This window comes from Mobula birostris, chromosome 12, assembly GCF_030028105.1.
Source record: "Mobula birostris isolate sMobBir1 chromosome 12, sMobBir1.hap1, whole genome shotgun sequence".
NCBI classification, from domain to species: domain Eukaryota; kingdom Metazoa; phylum Chordata; class Chondrichthyes; order Myliobatiformes; family Myliobatidae; genus Mobula; species Mobula birostris.
Window position 1 is genome coordinate 16,900,650 of NC_092381.1, and position 21,535 is coordinate 16,922,184.

Below are 21,535 nucleotides of genomic sequence, written 5' to 3' on the forward strand. Positions count from 1 at the left end.
TCTGGATCATTGGGACCTCTTTTGGGGCAGGAGTGACCTGCACAAAAAAGATGGGTTGCAGTTGAATCCCAGGGGACCAATATCCTGGCAGGGAGGTTTGCTAAGGCTGTTGGGGAGAGTTTAAACTAGGATTGCTGGGGGTGGGAACCAAACTGAAGAAACGGAGGAAGAGGCAGTTGGCTCACAAATAGAGAAAGCTTGTAGGCAGTGCAAGAGGGAGGGTAGGCAGATGATAGAGAAGGGACGCACTCAGACCGATGGTTTGAGATGTGTCTATTTTATGCAAGAAGTATTATGAACAAAGCGGATGAGCTTAGAGTGTGGATCAATAGTTGGAGCTATAATGTTGTGGCCATTACAAAGACTTAGATGGCTCAGGGGCAGGAATGGTTACTTCGAGTGCCAGGCTTTACATGTTTCAGAAAGGACAGGGAGGAAGGCAAAAGGGGTGGGGGGGAGGGGGCGCGTCACAGCTGCAGAAAAGGAGGAAGACATGGAGGGATTACCTACAGAGTCTCTGGGTGGAAGTTAGGAAGAGGAAGGGGTCCATAACTCTACTGGGTGTTTTTTTACAGACCACCCAATAGTAACAGGGATGTCAAGGAGCAGATAAGGAGACAGATTCTGGAAAGGTATAATAATAACAGGGTTGTCATGGTGGGAGAGTTTAATTTCCCAAATTGTCATCCTCATGGCTATCCCTCGAGGTCGAGGATGATGGTCTTCGTTCTGAAGAAGTGGCCCACAGAGTGAAGATGCCTGTACGTGTATTTGTTTAACACGTACTTGATGTTGCACTCCAAGAAGCACACAATACTTCACAAATCAACCAACTAATTCCAATGGCATGAAAACCATGACAATTGGAGCTGATGGATTTGTTGCAGCGTTCATCCGCTTTCACAGCTGTTGAGTTCGAAGTAACTTCATCCGCCTGTTCCACCGTTGAGGTCTTGGTTGGATTGTTCTTTGTCAGAGACCTCACCCTCGACCTTACCGCCATGGGTGACCCTACAAGGAGCATAGCTCCAGACGGCATTGCTCTCGGGTTCACAGGACTACACAAGCTTCTCCACCACGACAAGGTGACAATCCACAGAGAAGTTTCCCAAATATTGATTGGCATATCCCTAGAGCGAGGGGTTTAGATGGGTTAGGTGTGTTCAAGAAGGTTTCTTGAGACAATATGTAGATAAGCCTACAAGAGGAGAGGCTGTACTTGATCTGGTATTGGGAAATGAACCTGGTCAGGTGTCAGATCTCTCAGTGGGAGAGCATTTTGGAGATAATGATCACAATGCTATCTCCTTTACCATAGCATTGGAGAAGGATAGGAACAGACAAGTTAGGAAAGTGTTTAATTGGAGTGAGGGGAAATATGAGGCTATCAGGCAGGAACTTGGGAGCATAAATTGGAAACAAATGTTCTTGGGCAAATGTGCGGATGAAATGTGGCAAATGTTCAGGGGATATTTGCGTGGATTTCTGCATAGGTATGTTCCATTCAGACGGAGAGGATGGTAGGGGACAGAAACTGGTGTACAAAGTCTGTTGTAAATCTAGTCAAGGAAAGAAGAGCTTACGAAAGGTTCAAAAAAGCTAGGTAATGATAGCTAGAAGATTATAAGGCTAGCAGGAAGGAGCTCAAGAAAGAAATTAGGAGAACCAGAAGGGGCCATGAGAAGGCCTTGGCGGACAGGATTAAGGAAAACTCCAAGGAATTGTACAAGTATGTTAAGAGCAAGAGGATAAGACGTAAGAGAATAGGACCAATCAAGTGTGACAGTGGAAAAATGTGTATGGAACTGGAGGTGATAGCAGAGTATTTTGGTTAATGAGTACTTTGCTTCAGTATTCACTACGGAAAAGGATCTTGGCAATTGTAGTGCAGACTTGCAGCAGACTGAAAAGCTTGAGCATGTAGATATAAAGAAAGAGGATGTGCAGGAGCTTTTGGAAAGAATCAAGTTGGATAGGTCACCAGGACCAGACGAGATGTACCCCAGGCTACTGTGGGAGGCAAGCGAGGAGATTGCTGAGCCTCTGGCGATGATCTTTGTATCACCAATGGGGACGGGAGAGGTTCCGGAGGATTGGAGGGTTGCAGATGTTGTTTCTTTACTCAAGGAATGGAGTAGAGATAGCCAAAGAAATTATCGACCAGTGAGTCTGACTTCAGTGGTTGGTAAGTTGATGGAGAAGATCCTGAGAGACAGGATTTATGAATATTTGGAGAGGTATAATATGATTAGGAATAGTCAGCATGGCTTTGTGAAAGGCAGGTCGTGCCTTACGAGCCTGATTGAATTTATTGAGGATGTGACTAAACACATTGATGATGGTAGAGCAGTAGATGTAGTGTATAAGGATTTCAGCAAGGCATTTGATAAGGTACCCCATCAAAGGCTTATTGAGAAAGTAAGGAGGCATGGAATCCAAGGGGACATTGCTTTGTGGATCCAGAACTGTCTTGCTTACAGAAAGCAAAGAATGGTTGTAGATGGGTCATAATCTGCATGGAGGTCGGTGACCAGTATTGTGCCTCAGGGATCTGTTCTGGGACTCCTACTCTTTGTGATTTTTATAAATGACCTCGATGAAGGAGTGGCAGGATGGGTTAGTAAATTTGCTGATGACACAAAGGTTGGAGGTGTTGTGGATAGTGTGGAGGGCTATCAGAGATTACAGATAGGATGCAAAACTGGACTAAGAAGTGGTAGATGGAGTTCAACCGAGATAAGTGTGAGGTGGCTCATTTTGGTAGGTCAAATATGATGGCAGAATATTGTATTAATGGTAAGACTCTTGGCATTGTGGAAGATCGGAGGGATCTTGGGGTCCGAGTCCATAGGACACTCAAAGCTGCTGCGCAGGTTGACTTTGTGGTTAAGAAAGCATATGGTGCACTGGGTTCATCAACCGTGGGACTGAGTTTAAGAGCCGAGAGGTAATGTTGCAGCTATATAAAGGACCCTGGTCAGACCCCACTTGGAGTACTGTGCTCAGTTCTAGTCGCCTCACTGTAGAAAGGATGTGGAAACCCTAGAAAGGGTGCAGATGAGATTCACAGCGATGTTGCCTGGGGTGGGGAGCATGCCTTATAAGTGAACTCGGCCTTTTTTTCTTGGAGTAACGGAGGATGAGAGGTGACCTGATAGAGGTATATAAGATGATGAGAGTCATTGATTGTGTGGATAGTCTGAGACTTTTCCCAGGGCTGAAATGACTAACATGAGAGGGCACAGTTTTAAAGTGCTTGGAAGTAGGTACAGAGGAGATATCAGGGGTAAGTTTTTACGCAGAGAGTGGTGAGTATGTGGAATGGGCTGCCAGTGACGGTGGTGGAGGCGGAAACGATACGATGTTTTGACAGGTATACGGAGCTCAGAAAATTAGAAGGCTATGGGTAACCCTAGGTAATTTTTCAAGTAAGGATAAGTTCAGCACAGCTTTGTGGGCCAAAGGGCCTATATTGTGCTGTAGGTTTTCTCTGTTTCTAATAAAAAAACATAAATTGTTGCATCACTTCTGGTTGCACCAAGTCTGATAATTATTAAACCACTGAATGGTTGCTGGTGATTGAAGTTAAAATTAGTGACAGCATTCACTATTTCAAACTCAGATTTGGTTCAGTAGTGTCAGTCAACCTCCAAGGTAATTTGAATGTTGCACCATAAAAGAAGATGTGCTTTGCATTGTATTGAATTATGTTATTACAGTTTTTAGAGTCAATTCAGCCCAACAAATCCAGAAACAAATTTATAGTTTAAAGAACATTTATTATCAAATCATGTATTCTTTATACAACCTTGAGATTCGTCTCCTTACAGGCAGCCACGAAATAAAGAACTGCAATAGAACCCATTAAAAACAAAAGAATACTGTCAAACATCCATTGTGCAGACAGAACTATAACAAATTGTGCAAGCAGTAAACCAAGCAAACAGCAATTATACAGCATTCTACGTGGCCTGTCAGCAGCTATAAACGGAGCACCAATCATGAGTTAGATAGTAGGGAAGGTTCAGGCATAAAAGGGAGACACTGCCTAGTGGAGTGCTCATCAAAGGAGCGTCATTGACAGATCTGAGGCAGAGTAGTAGGGTTTTGGCTCATTCAGGCTTCGGCGAGGTAAGTGGGTGAGTGGACTTCGTTTTTATTTCTTTCTATTTTTTTTTAAGAGTAATAAAGAGCATTTCTGTAGGGTTAGTACTTTGCTCTGGGTGTCAGATGTGGGAATCCTGGGAATCTGCCAGTCTCCCAGATGCCCACATCTGCACCAGGTGCACCGAGATGCAGCTCCTGAGAGACCGTGTTAGGGATCTGGAATTGCGGCTTGATGACCTATTGCCTATTAGGGAAAGTGAGCAGGAGATAGGGGCTACAAGGAGTTAGTCACTCCAAGGCTGCAGGAGTTAGATAAGTGGGTGACTGTCAGGGAAAGGATGGAAAGAACTCAGATAGCAGAGAGCACCCCTGTGGCCATCCCCCTCAATACTTGTTATCTCGTGTTGGATGCTGTTGAGGGGTGTGACCTGATGGAGGACAACCATGCCGACCGGGTCTCTGACACAGAGCTTGGTTCTATGGTGCAGAAGGGTGAGAAGATGATGAGGAATGTGGTAGTCATAGGGGATTCCATAGTGTGAGGAACAAACAGGAGGTTCTGTCAGCCTGATAGTGATACCTATATGGTGTGTTGCCTCCTAGCTGCCAGAATACAGGATGTCTTGGATCGGGTGCAGAGTATTCTGAAGGGAAAAGGTGAACAGCTCAAAGTCTTGGTACGCATTGGTACCAATGACGTGGGCAGAAAAAGGGAGGAGGTCCTGAAGAGAGAATTCAGGGAGTTGGGTAGGAAGTTGAAAAGCATGACCTCCAGGGTAGTAATCTCGGGGTTGCTGCCTGTGCCACGTGCTAACAAGCGCAAGAATAGCATGATCAGGCATATTAATGTGTGGCTGGGGGACTGGTGTAGGGGGCAGGGCTTTGGGTTCCTGGATCATTGGGGCATCTTATGGGGGAGGCAGGACATGTACAAGAAGGACAGGTTCCACCTGAACCCAAAGTGGTCCACTATCCCAGCAGGCAGGTTTAATAGAGCTGTTAGGGAGGGTTTAAGCTAATTTGGCAGGGGTATGGGAACCAGAGAGATAGAGCTGAGGAAGGGGAAAACAGATAAATCAAAGATAGCATGCAACAGAGATGATAGAAAGGACAGGCAGGAGATGAGGCATAATTGCAGCCAGTGGGATGGATTACAACAGGGCAATAGAGGCATAGTGCAGTTAAAACAGAAAGCAACATATACTGGACTGGAAGTTTTGTTTTTGAATGCACGCAGCATAAGAAATAAAACGGAATGATCTTGAAATTCAGTTACAGATTGGCAAGTATGACATGGTGGCCATCTCTGAAACTTAGCTGAAGGATGGCTGCTATTGGGAGCTGAATGTCCAAGGTGTAGCAGAAAGATGGGTCAATAGGCAGAGAGAGTGGTACGGCCCTGTGTATAAGAAATAATACTAAATCATTAGAAAGGGATGACATAGGATCGGAAGGTGTAGAGTCTCTATGGGTTGAGTTAAGAAATGGCAAGGGTAAAATTACCCTAATGGCAGTTGTATACAGGCCTCCAAACAGCAGCTGGGATGTGGATTACAAATTACAGCAGGAGATGGAAAAGGCGTGTCAGAAGGGCAATGTCGTGATAATCATTGGGGATTTTAATATAAAAGTGGATTGGAGAAAACCAGACCAGTACTGGATTTCAAGAGAGAGAATTTATAGGATGTCCAAGGGATGGCTTTTTAAAACAGCTTGTTGTTGGGCCCACTAGGGGATCCGCTGTGCTGGATTGGGTGTTGTGCAGTGATCCAGAGGTGTTGAGAGAGCTTAAGGTTAAGGAACTCTTGGGGAACAGTGATCACAATATGATCGAGTTCACTTTGAAACTTGTGAAGGAGAAAGTAAGTTCCATTGTGTTGATATTTCAGTGGAATATGGGAAATTACAATGGCATGAGAGGGGAACTGGCCAAAGTTGACTGGAAAGGGACACAAGCAGGAAGGACAGCAGAGCAGCAATGGCTGGAGTTTCTGCGAAAAATGAGGGAACTGCAAGACAGATGTATTCCAAGTAAGAAACTTTCAAATGGAAGAAGGCCTCCACTGTGGCTGACAAGTGAAGTTACAGTCAAAGTAAAAGCAAAAGAGAGGGCATACAGGGAAGCCAAAGCTAGTGGGAAGATAGAGGATCAGGAAGCTTTTAAGAACTTGCAGAAAGAAACTAAGAAAGTCATTAAAAGGAAAAGATGCATTATGAAAGGGAGGCTGGTGATTAATATCAAAGAAGATACTAAAAGGTTTTAAGTATAAAAAGGTAAAAGAGTTGAGGGTAGATGTGGGACCAATAGAAAATGATGCTTGAGATGTTGTAATGAAAGATGCAGAGATGGCATAGTAACTGAGTGCATATTTTTCATCAGTCTTCACAGTAGAAGACATCTTCCTTATACTGAACATTCAAGAGTGTCAGGAAAGTGAAGTATGTGCAGTGAAAATTATGACTGAGAAGGTGCTCATGAAACTTAATGGTCTGAGGGTGGATAAATCTCCTGGACCAGATGGAATACACCCTCCTGTTCTGAAGGAAGTAGCTGGAGAGATTACAGAGGCATTAACAATGACCTTTCAAGTATCGATAGATTCTGGCATTGTACTTGATGACTGGAAAATTGCAAATGTTACTCCGCGATTTAAGAAAGGTGGGAGGCAGCAGAAAGGAAACTATAGACCTGTTAGCTTGACATCAGCGGTTGGGAAGTTGTTGGAATCGATTGTTAGGGATGAGATTACGGAGTACTTGGAGGCACATGACAAGATAGGCCAAAGCCAGCATCGTTTTCTGAAAGGAAAATCCTGCCTGACGAACTAATTTTTTGAGGAGATTACAAGCTGGGTAGAGAAAGGAGATGTGGTAGATGTGGTGTACTTAGATTTTCAGAAGGCCTTTGACAAGGTGCTTAGCAAGATAAGATCCCATGGAATTACAAGGGAGTTACTAGCATGGGTGGAGTATTGGCTGATCAGCAGAAAACACAGTGGGAATAAAGGGATCCTATTCTGGCTGGCTGCTGGTTATCAGTGGAGTTCCACAGGGGTGAGTGTTGGGATCGCTGCTTTTTACGGTGTATGTCAATGATTTGGACTATGGGATTAATGGACATGTGGCTAAATTTGCCGATGATACAAAGGTAGGTGGAGGAGTGGTTACTATTGAGGAAACAGAGCCTGTAGAGAAACTTAGATAGTTTAGGAGAATGGGCAAAGAAGTGGCAAATGAAATACAATGTTGGAAAGTGTATGGCCATGCACTTTGGTGTAAGAAATAAACGAGCAGACTATTATTTGGATGGGGAGAGAATTCAAAATGCAGAGATGCAAAGGGACTTGGGAGTCCTTGTGCAGGATATCTTAAAGGTTAACCTCCAGGTTGAGTTGTTGGTGAAGAAGGAGAATGCAATGTTGACACCCATTTCTAGAGGTATAGAATATAAGAGCAGGGATGTGATGTTAAGGCTCTATAAGGCATTAGTGAGACCACACTTGGAGTATTGTGTGCATTGTTGGGGTCCTTATTTTAGAAAAGACATACTGACGTTGGAGAGGGTTCAGAGAAGATTCACAAGAATGATTCCAGGAATTAAAGGATTACCATATGAGGAACCTTTGGCAGCTCTTGGACTGTATTCCCTGGAGTTCAGGAGAATGAGCGGGGATCTTATAGAAACATTCCAATTGTTAAAAGGCCTGAACAGATTAGATATGGCAAAGTTATTGTCTAGGACAAGATAGCACAACTTCAGGATTGAAGGATGTCCATTTAGAACAGAGATGCGGAGAAATTACTTTAGTCAGAGGGTGGTAAATCTGTGGAATTTGTTGCTACAGGCGGCTGTGGAGGCCAAGTCGTTGGATGCATTTAAGGTAGAGATGGGTTCTTGATTAGCCAGGGCATCAAAGGGTATGGGGAGAAGGCAGGGGAGTGGGAATGACTGGAAGAATTGGATCAGCCCATGATTGAATGGTGGAGCAGACTTGATGGGCCGAATGCAGTTTTTTTACTTGAGTGAATGATTAAATTTGTTTGCCATTTGTAGAGACCACCTGATCCTTTTCTGAAGTCATGCAGGGTCAGCACAATCTACCAACACATTATTTGAGAAAAAATATTAAGTACAATGGAAAAGTCTTAGGCACACATATATAGCTAGGGTGCCTAAGGCTTTTGTACAGTACTCTGTTTGTTAATGTGAAGCGGAGAGAAAATTCGTAAGCAGAGGATATTGAGAATGGCAAGGGGGAGCAAGGTGGGAGGGCTTGGTGCTGGTGCAGACAGACCTAGCGCTGAAACATCAAGGTTATTTGATTCCTTTATTGATCATTACAGAATGTCTCTGTGGTGTCTCCTGCTTCTTCCCCTCTCTCTTCCCCCCTCCCCTCTCTTCCCCCCTCCCCTCTCTTCCCCTTTTCCTCAACCATGATTTTCCTCTCCCTGTCCCCTTCGCACCCTTAGTCCACAGTAGAGACCCATATCAGAATCGGGTTTATCATCACTCACATCACATGAAATTAGATTTTTTTGTGACGGTACAATACATAAAATTTCTCCAGTATTGCTCAAATGTTTTGCTCAAATATTGCTCAAATTGCAGTATTGCTCAAATATTGCTCACCCTAACTATGTATATTTGCCTGAGATTTTTGCACAGTACTGTTAAGTATCTAGTACTTTGGACTTTTCTTAAACATAAGAGATTTGATGCTGGAAATCCAAAGTAACACTCTCAAAATCCTGGAGAAACGCAGCTGGTCAGGCAGCATCTGTGGAAAGGAATAAACAGACGATGATTCAGACCAAGACCCTGTATCAGGATTGGAAATGAAGGGTGAAGATGCCAGAATTAAGAATGTGAAGAATGTGGTGGGAGGGGAAGGAGTACAAACTAGGTGATAGGTGAAGTCAGGTGTGTGGGGGGAGGGGGATAAAGTAAGAAGCTTAGAAGTGATGGGTGGAAAATGTAAATAGCTGGAAAAGAAGGAATCTGATAAGAGAGAAGAGTGGACCATGGGATGAAGGGAAGGAGGGGAGGCACCAGATGGAGGTGATAGGCAGATGAGGAGAAGAAGCAAGATGCCCGATTGGGGAATTGGAGGGGAGGTGGAGAAAAATTACCAAAAATTGGAGAAATTGATGTTCAGGCCATCAGATGAGAGGTAACCTCGATGGAATATGAGCTGTTGTTCATCACAGTTTGGTGTTTAACTTTTGAATGAGTTGTTTCCCTGGTTCTTTTTTGTTTCATGACTGTCTGTTGGGAAAGACGAACTTCAGTGTCGTATACGGCATACATACTTTGAATATTTTCTACCTTGAATCCTGAATCTGAGAATGGACTCATTGTGTCAGAAGAGGAGGTGGTGGACCAAAATGTTGGAATGGGAATGGGCTATTTGGACTATCAGTGCTTTTTTTTACCCAAAGTGGTGGAATATGGTTTTCCCATTAACTTCTGGATGTCAAATCAATTGAAAGTTTTCAAACAGAAGTTGATAAGCATATGCATGGTAAACCTTGATAGGCGCTAAAGTGAAGTTCAGGCTTAGATTAGCCATGATGTAATTGAAACAATTCAAGAGGCTAAATTACCTAATTACCTGCTTATGTGCTTGAAAATACAAATGCCTGCAGAGGCTGGAATCTGAAGCAACAACCTGCTGGAGGAACTCAGCGAGGCGAGTGTAATTGCCGACTGATTTGTTTCAACCCAATACATTGACAATTCCTTTTTCCTCTACAAATGTTGCTTGATATTCTCAGTTGCTGCAGCAGATTGTTTGTACTACTTTTATTCTTGTATGCCTGTTGAAAACTAATTTATATATTTAATCCCTCTATATGTCCAGAAGTTAAGAATTTTCAAATAGCTCCAGGGAGTCATTTCATGAAACACCCATAACACTAATGCATATTTGTTTGCAACTCAAATCATTACATGGGGATGTACAACCACGGCATACTTCCAACTAATTCTTTTAAAATAATGGAATGTTGTGTTTCGGAGTATTAGTTTGATTTGTTATCATAACCATTTTGATTTGAAATTAAGAGAGTGCCCCAGCTTTGCTTTTTTGTAAAATCTAAATTTAGAATGAAACTAACATTCTAATTCAAAAACTCATGGGTCAGGTGTGCATTAGGGCTTGATGGTTTCTCCTTTAACTGCAAGCTGGTGAGGTAAAGGTAGATATGAGAACCTAACAAAGGCATCAACAACATTTTCTCAGTTTATACTACATAAATATCCATTACATTGTCATATTGCACTTTATTGCAGATTAGCTTTTCATTTATCCCTTTACCATTTCTGAGAATTACTGAGGCACAAAGGTACTTTATAAAACTTGCTTTAGAAAGTCAGTACATACACATTTAGGCCACGCTCCTTTTATCACCAAATAATAAGAGCACTAATTATACTTTATACTTCATTGTCGCCAAACAATTGATACTAGAACGTACAATCATCACAGTGATATTTGATTCTGCGCTTCCTGCTCCCTGGATTACAAATCGATAGTAAATATTAAAAATTTAAATTATAAATCATTAATAAAAAACAGAAAAATGGAAAGTAAGGTAGTGCAAAAAAAAAACTGAGAGGCAGGTCCGGATATTTGGAGGGTATGGCCCAGATCCGGGTCAGGATCCGTTCAGCAGTCTTATCACAGTTGGAAAGAAGCTGTTCCCAAATCTGGCCATACGAGTCTTCAAGCTCCTGAGCCTTCTCCCAGAGGGAAGAGGGACGAAAAGTGTGTTGGCCGGGTGGGTCATGTCCTTGATTATCCTGGCAGCACTGCTCTGACAGCGTGCGGTGTAAAGTGAGTCCAAAGACGGAAGATTGGTTTGTGTGATGTGCTGCACCATGTTCCCGATCTCCTGCAGCTTCTTTCGGTCTTGGACAGGACAATTTCCATACCAGGTTGTGATGCACCCTAGAAGAATGCTTTCTACAGTGCATCTATAAAAATTAGTGAGCGTTTTAGGGGACAGGCCAAATTTCTTTAGTTTTCTCAGGAAGTAAAGGTACTGGTGGGCCTTCTTGGCAATGGACTGTGCTTGGTTGGACCAAGTCAGGTCATTTGTGATATTGACCCTGAGGAACTTAAAGCTTTTGACCTGTTCCACTTGCACACCACCGATGTAAATTGGGTCCTGCAGTCCGCTACTCCTTCTGAAGTCAACAGCCAATTCCTTCGTCTTGCTGACGTTGAGGGATAAGTTATTGTCTTCGCACCATGCCACCAGGTTCTTAATTTCCTCTCTGTACTCAAACTCATCATTACCCGAGATACGGCCTACAATTGTTGTGTCATCAGCAAACTTATATATTGAGTTTGATGGAAACTTGGCTACACAATCATGGGTGTACAGTGAGTACAGCAGGGGGCTAAGTACACAGCCTTGTGGGGCACCGGTGCTCAGAGTGATTGTAGAGGAGTGCTTGTCCCCTATTTTTACAGCCTGGGTCCTGTCTGTGAGGAAGTTGAATATCCAGCTGCAGATCTGAGTGCTAAGGCCCAGGTTCTGGAGTTTAGGAATCAGTTTATTTGGAATGATGGTATTAAAGGCAGAGATCGACTTTACATTCGAGTTCTCAAAAAATCTGGAGGCATTTTCACTACTCTAGGCTAATAATCCAGTAAATTAATGAAATAAGAGAGAGAATGTCTTGTATTGAACAAAGATTAGGAGGCTTGCTATGTTATCTTCAGTAATAACTGAAAATACTTGGCGGTTCCTAACCTTAATGGACTTTGATTTGTTAATCGAAGAGCAGAAAGGATAAGCCTCTCTGTTGGGGAGAGAAAAAATCTGCATGCACCAAAAGGGACAATGGATAAAAAAATCACTGCATGCATTCTTCAGTTAGCTGGCATAAAATTTACAGTGCTCGGTTTCCAGTTGTGCTCGTCACCATCTTGACTGGATGGAGATTCCTAGATTAAGTTCCTGGTTAATTACTGGGAAATTGGAATACTTTGTTCATACACAAAACTGAAACAAGAGGTAGCTTTGAATTTTACTGAAATGTGATTTTCAGAATCAGGTTTGTTGTCACTGGCAAATTGAGAAATTCACTTTATGGCAACAGTACAGTGTAGGCTTAACAAATTACAATAAGTTATAATGAATTAAATATTGCAAAAGAGTGATAGTGAGGTAGTGTTCATGGGTTCATCGACTGTTTAACTGTTTAAACTTCTGATTAAGATAGTGCTACTGAACACGTGCAACAGCTCTCTGGTAGTTAAAAAGTTAACAAATCCGACTTAAAAAAATCACTAAAAATATCTTTTCTGTGGTAAACTGTATTAAATTGTTGCCACAAAACAGTGAAGGGGCATGCAACGGCAAGGGAAATTTGGGGGGTGAGGGGGCGGTTAGCCAAATAGTGTGTTGCAGAATCATTGCAGATGGAGTTCCACTGCCCATACAACTGGTCTGGGTATGAATTTGGATCACTCTGGGTGCCTACAGAAGTCGTGGCCCAGGCAGAGGAGATTTTGATGCCTATACAACTGGCCTGGGTTTTAGGTTGGATTGCTCTGGCCACTGTGCTGATCTGAAGTGCTTGAGAATGGTTTTGGGATAGGTGGCGAAATCTGGGTCCTAGTACGAGGTATGATCCACTGTTTAGACAATTTAAACGCTAACCCAGATCAGAGGTGAGAGCTGATTTTGTGCTCTCTCCGCGATGTTCACTCCTCTCTGCAGGGCGCTGGAGCCTTTCGCTGTTCCGTTGTTTGGTCAATTTAACAGCTGGCCCAGGTAGACTGAAAAGTCTGGATGTCAGGATCCTGGGTAAGAGTGGATTTTGCTTGTTCTCCACGATGATCACTCCTCTCTCTATGGCGCTGAGGCTATGAAGACTACCCCCGGCTGCTGTGCTCCGTGCCCACTAATATGATGATCTGATAATTGAGGCTTAGATCCGAACTGTGGAACATTCCGGAGTAGGCTCAGAGGACTTAGTTCTGGTTGGGAATGTTGTTTGCAAGATTTTTTTCCCTTTATCTTGTGTATCGGGTATTGATCTTTTATTTTTATTCTTATTTATCTTTAACTGAGTTATGTTGGGTTTCTCGCTTTGTGGCTACCTGTGAGCAAACAAATTTCAAGGTTGTTTAATTTGTACATTCTTTGATAATGTACTTTGAATCTTTGTTCAGAAATCTGATAGCAGAGGAGAAGGAGCTGTTCCTAAAATAGTGTGGGTCTTCAGTTTCCTGAACCTCCTCCCTGATGGTAGTAATGAGAAGGTGGCATGGCTCAGATGGGGAGGGTCCTTAATGAGAGGTGCCAATTTCTTGAGGCACCGCTTTTGGAAGATGTCCCCAATGGTGGAGCCGCTTATGTCTATGATGGAACTGTCTGAGTTCAAGTTAATTTTAATTATCAATCAACCATGCATAAATACTGCTGAATGAAACAGTGCTTCTCCGGGGCCATGGTGAAAAACATACATTGCACGGCACGGCACAGCACATTCAAGATAACAAGAAAACATACAGTCATGCAAAAAATATATATAGGTATAGGCCAAGTCCCTGAGTGATATGCCTCACAAATTGATGGTGCAGTGCCCAGTAGTCTACAGACAAACACATGCAATCCAACTTGTCATTCCACAGATCAAACACTGGAGAAGTCTACGGCCCTCTGATGCCTCTTGCATCATGTATTGGTGCCTCCATACTAGATGGTGCTGCAACCAGAGAGAATGCCATGGTATTTCTGCAGAAACTTTCTCGTGTCTTTGGTGATCTATCAAATCTCCTCAAACTCCTAATGAAGTATTCCCTTTGACTTGCCATTGTCATGATTGCATCATTTTGGTAGGCCCAGGAGAGACCCTCTGAGATGTTGTTGCCCTGAATTTTAATCTGTCCACCCTTTCCACTGCTGACCCCTCAATAAGGACTGGTGTATGTTCTCCCAATTTCCCCTTCTTGAAATCTAAAATCAGTTTCTTGGTCTTCCTGAATTTGAGTGCAAGGCTGTTGTCGTGACACTACTTGACCCACTAATCTGTTCACTCCCATGTTCCTCCTCACCATCTGTGGTTTTGCCAACAGCAGTGGCATCATCGTTGAAGTTATGGTTGGTGTTTGAGCTGTGTCCAGGCACACATTTATGAGTGTAGAGAGACTAGAGCAGTGGGCTAAGCAAAATTCCTTGAAATGCACCTGTGTTGATTGTCAGGGAGGAGTTCTGTGGTCTTCCACTGTGGAAATCAAGAATCCAGAGGCAGAGGTTTTGATGCTTGTTGATTCGTATGGGGGGGAGGTGGATGATGGTGTTAAATGCTGAGTTGTAATTGATAAGCAGCAGCGTAACATAAGTATTGCTATTATCTAGGTGGAAACCCCAGTGGAGAACTGGTAAGATTGCATCAGCTGTAGACTTGTGGCAGTAGATAAATTGCACTGAGTCCAAGACCTTGCTCAGGAGTTAATCCTAGCTCTCACCAACCTCACAGTAGATGTGCATGCTACTGGACAATAGTCATTGAGGCAACTTGCCCTGTGTTTCTTGGGCACCAGTATGATTGATGCCCTTTAGAAACAAGTGGGAACCTCCAACTGAAGCTGTGAAAGGTTCAAGATATCCTTGAACACTCTAGCCAGTTAGTTGGTACAGGTTTTGAGTATCCTGTTTTAAAATTAGACCATACCTTCTTTCTCTCCTGTATCAGAGCATCCTTAATTTTATTACTACTCAGCCATAAGGTTATGCTCCTCGACTAACAAAGTGAAGGTTCAGCGTGCCACCAATGTGATTAAAACATTGTATAGAATTTGAGATAACAATTCCATTTGGACAATGAAGCAGGACCCTGATTATTCATATTCTTTACTGTGCTTAAGCTCAGACAAGGCCCACATAAGCATCGGAAAAGAAATGCGTGATTTGACCAAACTATTTTTACCCATTGTCATTTCTTAAGATTTTGTTTTGGTGGGACTTGGTTGGAGGTGTGGAGAAATAAAGTAATCATTCAACCAAAGAATCAGGATGGGTACTGAAAAGACTTTTTCATGATTAGTTGTGTTTCTGCTTATGTAATGGTCCTTCCTTCCTAGTGTGTCGCACCAGACAGCCATTCTTGTCTGGTGCGTGGTGTCAGGATTGGTCTCCTTTCAGATTAACTGGGTCACGATATGAAAGTTCCTGACTCGGCCCTTGTTTTTTATGAGGCTGAGTGGCTAGCTCAACGCTGAACCCGGCACAGATGGAAAGCGTGCTCGGGGGGTGGCCCGATTTGGAATTGAATTCAGGAACCTTCGCTCCGAAGTCCGGCGCTGATGTCACTGCGCCACCAGCCGGCCAATAGTAACATAAAAATGCAGTACCATACTCCAGATCTGTAGTTAAAATTTTGAAATCCAATCTGAAATGTCACAAAAAGGTACATCCTTAAAATACATCTCCATTGACTCTATTTATGGATCGTAGTTGAGTGAATTGTAGTATGTAAGAAATTTTGCTTATTGACTGAAACAACATTTTCATTTACCTACATCATTTGTGACACTATTGTATCAGCAATCTATTATTTTGTTTATTATTTATAGTTAATACTGGAATTATCAGTGTCCTTGAAACTGCATTTGAACAGTGTTAAGCTGATGCCTTGTATGATGCATTTCTATACTCCATAATAATGCAGATCTTAGTTAACATTCTGCTGTGGTTTAACAATAGGAAAGATATGGGTGCAATTACCATTCTGCTTGGTTGATTGTTTTCAAGATCAGCATTAAGTCAGGAAGGAATTTGATGAACTCTCTTTCTGGGTTTGCGACTTTGGGCAACCATATTTTTAAAAAAAAGCTGGCAATGATTGGAAATTTCTGGAGCAAAGAGGTAAAAATTGGAAAAATTTTGTCTAGTAAGCATGATAGAGGTGGTAATCTGACCAAAATTTGCTTCTGCAGTGAAATTGATCATTGACTATAATTTGCTTTGACTACAACTTTTGTTGGAATTGGGGTGAACTAACATGGACCTTGGCCATGGTTTAACTTCTCATCTTCTACACAGGTTTGAAGTAGAAATACAAGAGATTTGGCAGATGTTGTAAATTCAGAGCTATCTCTCAACTGATACAATTTTCTTTCAATTTCTGCACCATCATGTCCACTATCTACAAGGCTCTAATCAGGATTGTGATAGAATACTCTTCTTGCCTAGATGAGCGCAGCTTCAGCAGCACTTAGGAATCTTGATACCATACAGGGATTGCAGTGTGCTTGATAGGATCCCCAACCACTACAATCAAGTCACTCCACAGCACTGCTCAGAGTTTCTACCTTTATACAGGATGCACTGCAGCATCTCACGGACACTCTTCAGACAGCACCTTCCGAGCCCAGTATGCTTAGCTGCTAGAAGGACAAGGGCAGCAAAAACCTGGGAGCATCACCACCTGGAAATTGCTTTCTAAGCCACACACTGTCCGGATTTGGAAATGTATCATTGTTCATTGCTGGGTCATAATCCTGGAACTCACCCTAACTGCAAACCCACATCTCAAGATCTGGTGTGGTTCAAGAAGGCAGCTCACTACCGCCTTGAGTGCAACTAGAGATGGGTGATTAAATGCCAGCTTGGCAAGTGGTGCCCACATCCCTTGATTGCTACTGACTACATAAATAGCATTGAAATTATCCAGTTACAAAATATGGAGAACTAGAAACTAGGAGAACATAGACTGCTTTTATTCTCCTCTGAGAAATGTTTCTAATTTTAAGCTTGCTAGATTGGCATAGGCAGGATTCAAATTCATGGCATCAGCAATTCAGGATTTGGAACCTAAGTAATTAGGGCTAAAAAAAATTGTCGCCACCTTAGAAGCACAGATGTTTAGTGAAGCTCCATATTGCATTTGCTTAAAATCTCACCAACCTTCTAAATTAAATTGATGCTTTTAATCCTGTATTTCATCATGATTATTAAGCCATATATTATTCAGTGTTCAGAAATCACAATAAAAATATGGGTTGGCTTGATAATTAACTAATTTGTTTTACTTAAAATTGAAGGCTTGGAGATGTTCATTTGAAATACTCTTGTGTCAAGGCCATGAAACTCTAATTAATTGAAACCAATTACTTAATAAAGAAATCCCAGTATCTATATCTACATTCTCTAAAATAGTACTTTGTAATTTAAAATGGTGCTACCAAATCTGAAATTAATCGTGTGTGTGAATTAATTTAAAATGTGGCTTTGCATCCTTGCAATACCAGTTTAAAATAGATTTGAAGAATCAAATGTAAATGTGCCAGCTTATTTAAACTATGCTGCATCTTTGAATTAATCAAGAAGGAAATCCAAGAGTAATAACTTTGGTTTCAGAATTTTACATTGCTGTGGTTATGTAACTGTCTTGCATTTTTACTCTCAAATATACCATAGTTGTCAAATATAGAGGTCAGGAAGCATCCACAGAGATGAACAAAGCCAATACCTTCTTAATAGCAGGTACCACTATCCCCACTCCTTCACGCAAAGACAGTGACCTGAACCACCAAGCCTGACCCCTTTTCGTGAGTGTGATGGACTTGCTGAAGGTTCCCTGTAATGCCTGCTTCTAAATTAGACCTGGCTAATTCTAATATAAAATGATAGACCTGTAATGTTAACTCAGTTTTTTTTTTAGTTTCCACTGGTAATTTCTGATATGTGAATGTCCAATATTCTCTTAATTCTGGACTTCCAACATCTGCTGGACTTTGTATCTCTCAGTTCAAGCTTTGTTTACTTTTCTCTTTTATTCTCTGTCCATTCTCTTTACCTGCAAGCAGATTGCCTTCATCCCTACTCTCCCGACTGGTACAATTTTCTTTCAATTTCTGCACCATCATGCACAGTTTCTTCTGTATAATTTAAATCTTTGCAATTTCTAACCTTTCCTCATTCTGATGAACACTCATTAAGAAATATCCAGATGTGTGCTTTCAGATGGATGAGGCATTTGCAACTTATTGCCTGAAAATTCAGTGGAGGCCAAGGCAATCTGTAGCCCTGGTGGTAGCCTATGTATGCCTAATGTAAAGTCAGATTGTTAAACGATTCCAGTTGCATGTGTAACAAGTAGAAGATTCTGTTAAATTTTAATTTATTCTGGGTGGCATGATAGTGTAGCAGTTAACACAATCTCTATAAAGTGTTATCGATCATCGATTCGGGTTCATCTCCAGCTGCTCTGTGTGAGGAGTTTGTACGTTCTCCCCATGACCTCTTGGGTTTCAGGTACTTTGGTTTCCTCCCACGTTCCAAAGACATATATATTGGGCATGCTTTGTTGGTGTTGGAGGCCTGACAACTCTTGTGGACTGTTCCCAGTCTGCAATGAAATCCTCAGACCATATTGGCGATAGACACACAAAAGCACATTTCACTATATGCTTCAATGTACATGTGACAAAAAAGCTAGTCTTTAAAAATCATTAAATTATATTCAAGCAAATAACCGGCATTACTTAAATGAAATTGTTGAAGATTTTGGAACACACTCTGGGTGTGTTTCATCTGTTTCAAAAATTAGAGATTTTTTTTAATTAATGGTACATGTGAAGCAGAGATGGAGTTAATCTGCAGCTCCACAGGCTGTGCTATGTATCTGAAAATACATGTAATGGTGTGAAATTGTGGTACTTCTCAACCAGTTGCTTGCTAAACAGATGTCAACAAGTTATGTTGCAATCGAGTGAGTGAATTTTCAAATGTGGAAACTCATGAACTTATGCTAAGAAATCTCTTCGGGTTGTCAGTTTAATTTTAAATGACTTCTCATTCCTTCAGTAGTTTCTTGAAATTAAATTCAAAACAAAAACAAAAAAATTTTGATTAAAAACTAATAACTTCAATAAGTGTCTCATAGTCAACAATAGACGCTGTAAGTGCTTGTATGAAAAGCAGATTTTGTTGCCAAATGTTTTTAAAGAAGTGATTGCTTAAAAGCTTCTCCAAGCTACGAATAGCTTTGTTCAGGCAACTGAGGAAGAGTCCTATGGCCGACAGGATCAATGTTGAGCCCAAGTAAGGAAAGCGATGCAATAATGCCCAGTTGTGTTTGATTTCACATTTGGCTGAAAACCAGACTGGATATTCTGACTGAAATTTTATCCATACTTAATATTTTGCAGACATTTTGACCACTTAACCACACATTTGATTGTTATGCAGTGATTACTGAGCTGTGCATTGCCTATGTACATGGTGTTCAGTTAGTATGGATAGGAATTTCATTTTTTTCTGCAATGTTTCACTTGCCCATCCGCAATCTGCTTTCCCTTTTGATCAATGTAGTTTTCAATTCCTTTTTCATATACTCAGACCTTGAAATATCTCTGAAATTTGAATCTATGAAGAGTAAATCGTCTTGTGATGATGTCACTTGAAGGGTGTGAAGGATTGTTAGTTTCAAAGATTGCACATTGAAAGCAATAAACATCCGGTGTTAGTCAGCCTCTTCCTCATGTTTTCTTTTGTTCTTTCTCACCTATACTCTTCTGCAACCTAAAACACATTTGCCTCATTTTTTCCAGTTCGAATTAAAGCTCTTGTATGTGAATTGTTAATTCGATTTTGCTGACCGTAGAGCCTGTCTGATGTACTGAGTGTTTCCAGCACCCAAAATTTGTCTCAGTTCCATAATGTGGTAGCAATTTCTAAATCATAACCACATATTAAATTATCTAATTACAATAACTGGTGCTGATATCTTCAGGCAATGCAATTTGAGTAAGTATAAATTGAGTGTGTGTTGCATTGGAGAAATACATAATTCAAAAAGCAATCTGCTGTTTCCGAAGTAATAATTCAAGGTGCTTTTTAACTTGTAATTATTGCCTTATGTACCAAAGTCTTTAGATGAGTTGCTTGTCAGCCTTCAAATCTTGGATTTTTCTTTTACAGAGAGGGCAATTGCAAGGCATGAAGTCAGAGAGATTGAACAGCGCCACACAATGGATAACCCGAAGCAAGACCTAGGAGGAGATGAGATGGATGACATCATCATCCTTTATAACCGTGTACCTAAAACAGCCAGCACTTCGTTCACAAACATTGCATATGACCTGTGTGCAGTGAACAAGTACCATGTCCTGCATATCAATACAACCAAAAATAATCCTGTGATGTCTTTACAAGATCAAGTGAGTCTTTATTTTTTTTCTTCCAGGTGTGCAGTTGTCTTTCCTATTTTATTAATATATCCAAAATAAAACCAGTGAACAAGTATCCAATACACACGAGTAAATAGTGGATAGATTTTTCTAAAAGATCTTTTAGTTTAACCATTTATGAACAGAGCCACACAATTGTCTGCCTGGTATTCAGTTTTTGTGGATATAAATTTCACTTCTCAGCAGATTAGATTAAAAATTAGTACTTGGACAGTGACTGTAGTTGTGATATTTGCATCTGTTATTCTGTTACAGTAGCGTAGCAGTTAGCGTGATGCTCATGCAGCTCAGGGTATCGGGATCCGGAGTTTAATTCCAACACTGTCTAAGAAGTTTGCACGTCTTTCCCATGAGTGCCTGGGTTTCCTCTGGGTGTTCCGGTTTCCCTCCACAGTCCAAAGATTTACCAGTTAGTAGGTTAATTGGTTATTGTAAATTGTCCCGTGATTAGGTGATGTGGCTTATTGGGCTAGAAGGGCCTGTTCAGAGCTTTGTCTCTAAATAAATATTTGTTAGTGTTGATGCTCGTCTTTGTTTTACAGGACCGTTATTTAAACTAAATAATGTAATCTGATTCAAGGTAAATGAAAACAATTAATTTACTTTAAAGGTAGGTACTTAACCTCAGAGCTCAGCAGTAAATTGATACAGCCTTGCATATCTTGGCCTTGTTTCACATTCTGGAGAGTAATGAACTCCAAGATCAAATTTTAAATTATTATGTAACTCTCGCTTTGGCTAGCGGCTTAATATAGGGGATGATAGCCCCTGGCCCAGCCAAACTTAAGAAATCTCGTTTGGGTGGATGCTGCGCGATGTGTCCCCTGTTACAAATCAGTACCCCAAAATAACAAACAGTACACAATATGCAATTAAACAATTGAGCTTTATCATTCTTACTTTGACTATTATGATTCATAAAGAAGAAAAAAAGAAAAATGGCCCATTCTCATGAAACAGTCTATTGAGCAAGGTTAGAGCTCACTGATAAGCTGGTCGTCCACCATCAACCTCCTCCGATTGTTGCTGACCTTTGGACCCTCGCTCCAAGTCCATTCCATCCGGTGGTTTACCATATCTCTCCATTCGCATCTTTCCTCCTCATCTCTCCCTGGAAAAAGACCGTGAAAATCTCTCTTCCAGACTCACAAGAAAGAACAACATTTCTCTCGTTGGATAGCCCCAACATTCCAAACCCCACTATCTCTAGTCAT

The 21,535-nt window shown here is 41.5% G+C and overlaps 1 protein-coding gene across 2 annotated transcripts in view; it reads left to right on the forward strand.

The window, feature by feature from the left end:
- The window catches only part of LOC140205757 (heparan sulfate 2-O-sulfotransferase 1), a 174,003-nt gene that overhangs the window by 104,371 nt on the left and 48,097 nt on the right, over positions 1–21,535 (forward strand). Inside the window, exons 1-2 of one of the 2 annotated variants that reach the window (XM_072273366.1) lie at positions 19,786–19,878; positions 20,053–20,291. In XM_072273366.1, coding sequence (XP_072129467.1) covers positions 20,103–20,291 — 189 coding nt within the window. In that variant the 5' untranslated portion in view covers positions 19,786–19,878; positions 20,053–20,102. Of the gene's footprint in view, positions 1–19,785; positions 19,879–20,052; positions 20,292–21,535 lie in introns of those variants that run through there. The other variant, XM_072273365.1, reaches the window with a different exon arrangement.